Here is a 1,806-nt window from a genome sequence, read left to right as displayed (position 1 = left end):
ACGTATTCACGTGACTTTAATAACATTTCTTACTTAATGGAAACACTGCAGTTGTAAAACTGTGTTTTTTCAACATTAACAGAAAATCGACAAAGTTTTGCGCACATTTGCAATGGAAACACAGCTGATGTGTTCATTAAAGCAGGGGTTGTCAAAACAGGGACACACACACACACACAAACAATGCTACAAAATGTGTAAAGAAACATCATTTTTAGACAGATTTTCTCACTTTTTTCCACTGTTCAATATTATTACATTTATTTAGCATTAGAATTTTATTAACATGTTTTAATCACTTTTATATTCCCACTGAAAAACCACCTTTTTAACAAACTGTTGATAAAAGCAGAACAAACGAAAGCAAACCTCTCTAAACTATCTTGAAAAGCATTTCAAATGTTATTAAAGGGGCAATGTCTTGTAAAATGAACTTTTTCTGAAGGAGGTTTTTAAAGAGACAGAAGCCAATTTGAAGGTGTTTATAAACAGATATGATGTGAAGAAAACTTTATTTTCTATTTAAACATATAAACAACATTTTAATAACAACTGAAGGTGACATACAGTAGTTACTTTATTATAGTACAGAATTTAAATATTTTCCTGAGAAACACATAATATTGTCCCTTTAAAAATTGTTATAAAATAAAGATTGAAAAATAGTTTTAGATAACGATTTAAAATATCAAATTTCAATTTTATTTTATTATTTTTGCATTTTTTCTTATCTTCCCTCCAGCTTTCTGAGGCCCCACTGGCAGCCTCCTTTTTGAAAAACACTGCATAAAAGAACTCAAAGATAAATAAGTTTTAATTTCCTGCTCAAATCTTATCACTCGTCCAGAACTAGGAACATTCTGGCTCTTTGTTTCCAACATTTGTTCTGAGCAGATGGAAACTGGGAACATTTTGAATAAATCTTTCTGAAACAGTAAAAAAGAGATAGGAGTGTCATTTGATTATATGACACAACATCTTGCCATACCTCATACAACTTCAGTGTCAGTATTTGCTCAGATTGTTGTCACTAAACCTACTCCATGTAGACGTGCCGGAGGGTTTCTAACCGACAACCTGCCTCCTCCATGTCTGTGTCCTGACAGAAGCTTCAGCAGAGGCGACTCAGATCATCTCAGCCATCAGTGAGGTTCCATCGGTTCCTGCTCCATGTGACAGCCAGGCAGCAGCAGGACCAGGTCAGTCCACTCACAGCTCATCCTGTCAGCAGTGTCGTCTCACATCAAAGTCTGTTTTAGATAAATGTCTCATCAGCCACTGGATGGATTTAATGAAACATTCAAAACGTCATCTTTTTGATGAGTGTCTACAAACGATTAACTTCTGAGTCACTGCGTTTACCATGACTTTTAGTTAGAAAGAAAAAAATTGTGTAAGTCTTCTGGACGGGTTCTTCTCTAACGAAACGTTTCGTTTCTCCTCCAAGAGACTTCAGTCTGAGAGTTTCAGGCAAAATTCAGGCTTTTAAGCCCTGCGTCCATGTGATTGATACTCACATCACATGGCTATCGTTGACACCTAATTAACACCTATTGTTAACAGGCGGTGGAGTGATACTGCCAATGGCAGCGCTGTAGGAGGAGGACAGCTGAAAACGGAGGCCCCCACCTCTGTTTAATGACGGACGGTCTTTAGAAGACTTAAAGAAGAACCCGTCCAGAGGACCTATACAATTTTTTTCCTTTGATTTTTTACCTGGATTACTGAGATGCATCAGGACAGCATTCTAGATGTTTAAAAATGAGTTTTGGCTACGAACAACTACATTTTGACTATCCTAAATGG

The 1,806-nt window shown here is 36.5% G+C and overlaps 1 protein-coding gene across 2 annotated transcripts in view; it reads left to right on the top strand.

The window, feature by feature from the left end:
* Positions 1–1,806, top strand: part of LOC106535986 (MICOS complex subunit MIC60) — a gene marked incomplete at its 3' end in the record, with an annotated part of 15,615 nt that overhangs the window by 5,047 nt on the left and 8,762 nt on the right. For both annotated transcript variants that reach the window (XM_014033144.1, XM_014033143.1), the window contains 1 exon segment: positions 1,107–1,199. In XM_014033144.1, the coding sequence (XP_013888598.1) occupies positions 1,107–1,199 (93 nt within the window).

The sequence above is a fragment of the Austrofundulus limnaeus genome, unplaced genomic scaffold (genome assembly GCF_001266775.1).
Source record: "Austrofundulus limnaeus strain Quisiro unplaced genomic scaffold, Austrofundulus_limnaeus-1.0 Scaffold1645, whole genome shotgun sequence".
Classification (NCBI taxonomy): domain Eukaryota; kingdom Metazoa; phylum Chordata; class Actinopteri; order Cyprinodontiformes; family Rivulidae; genus Austrofundulus; species Austrofundulus limnaeus.
Note: the sequence above shows the minus strand (reverse complement) of the source record. Positions and strands in the feature narration are given on the sequence as shown.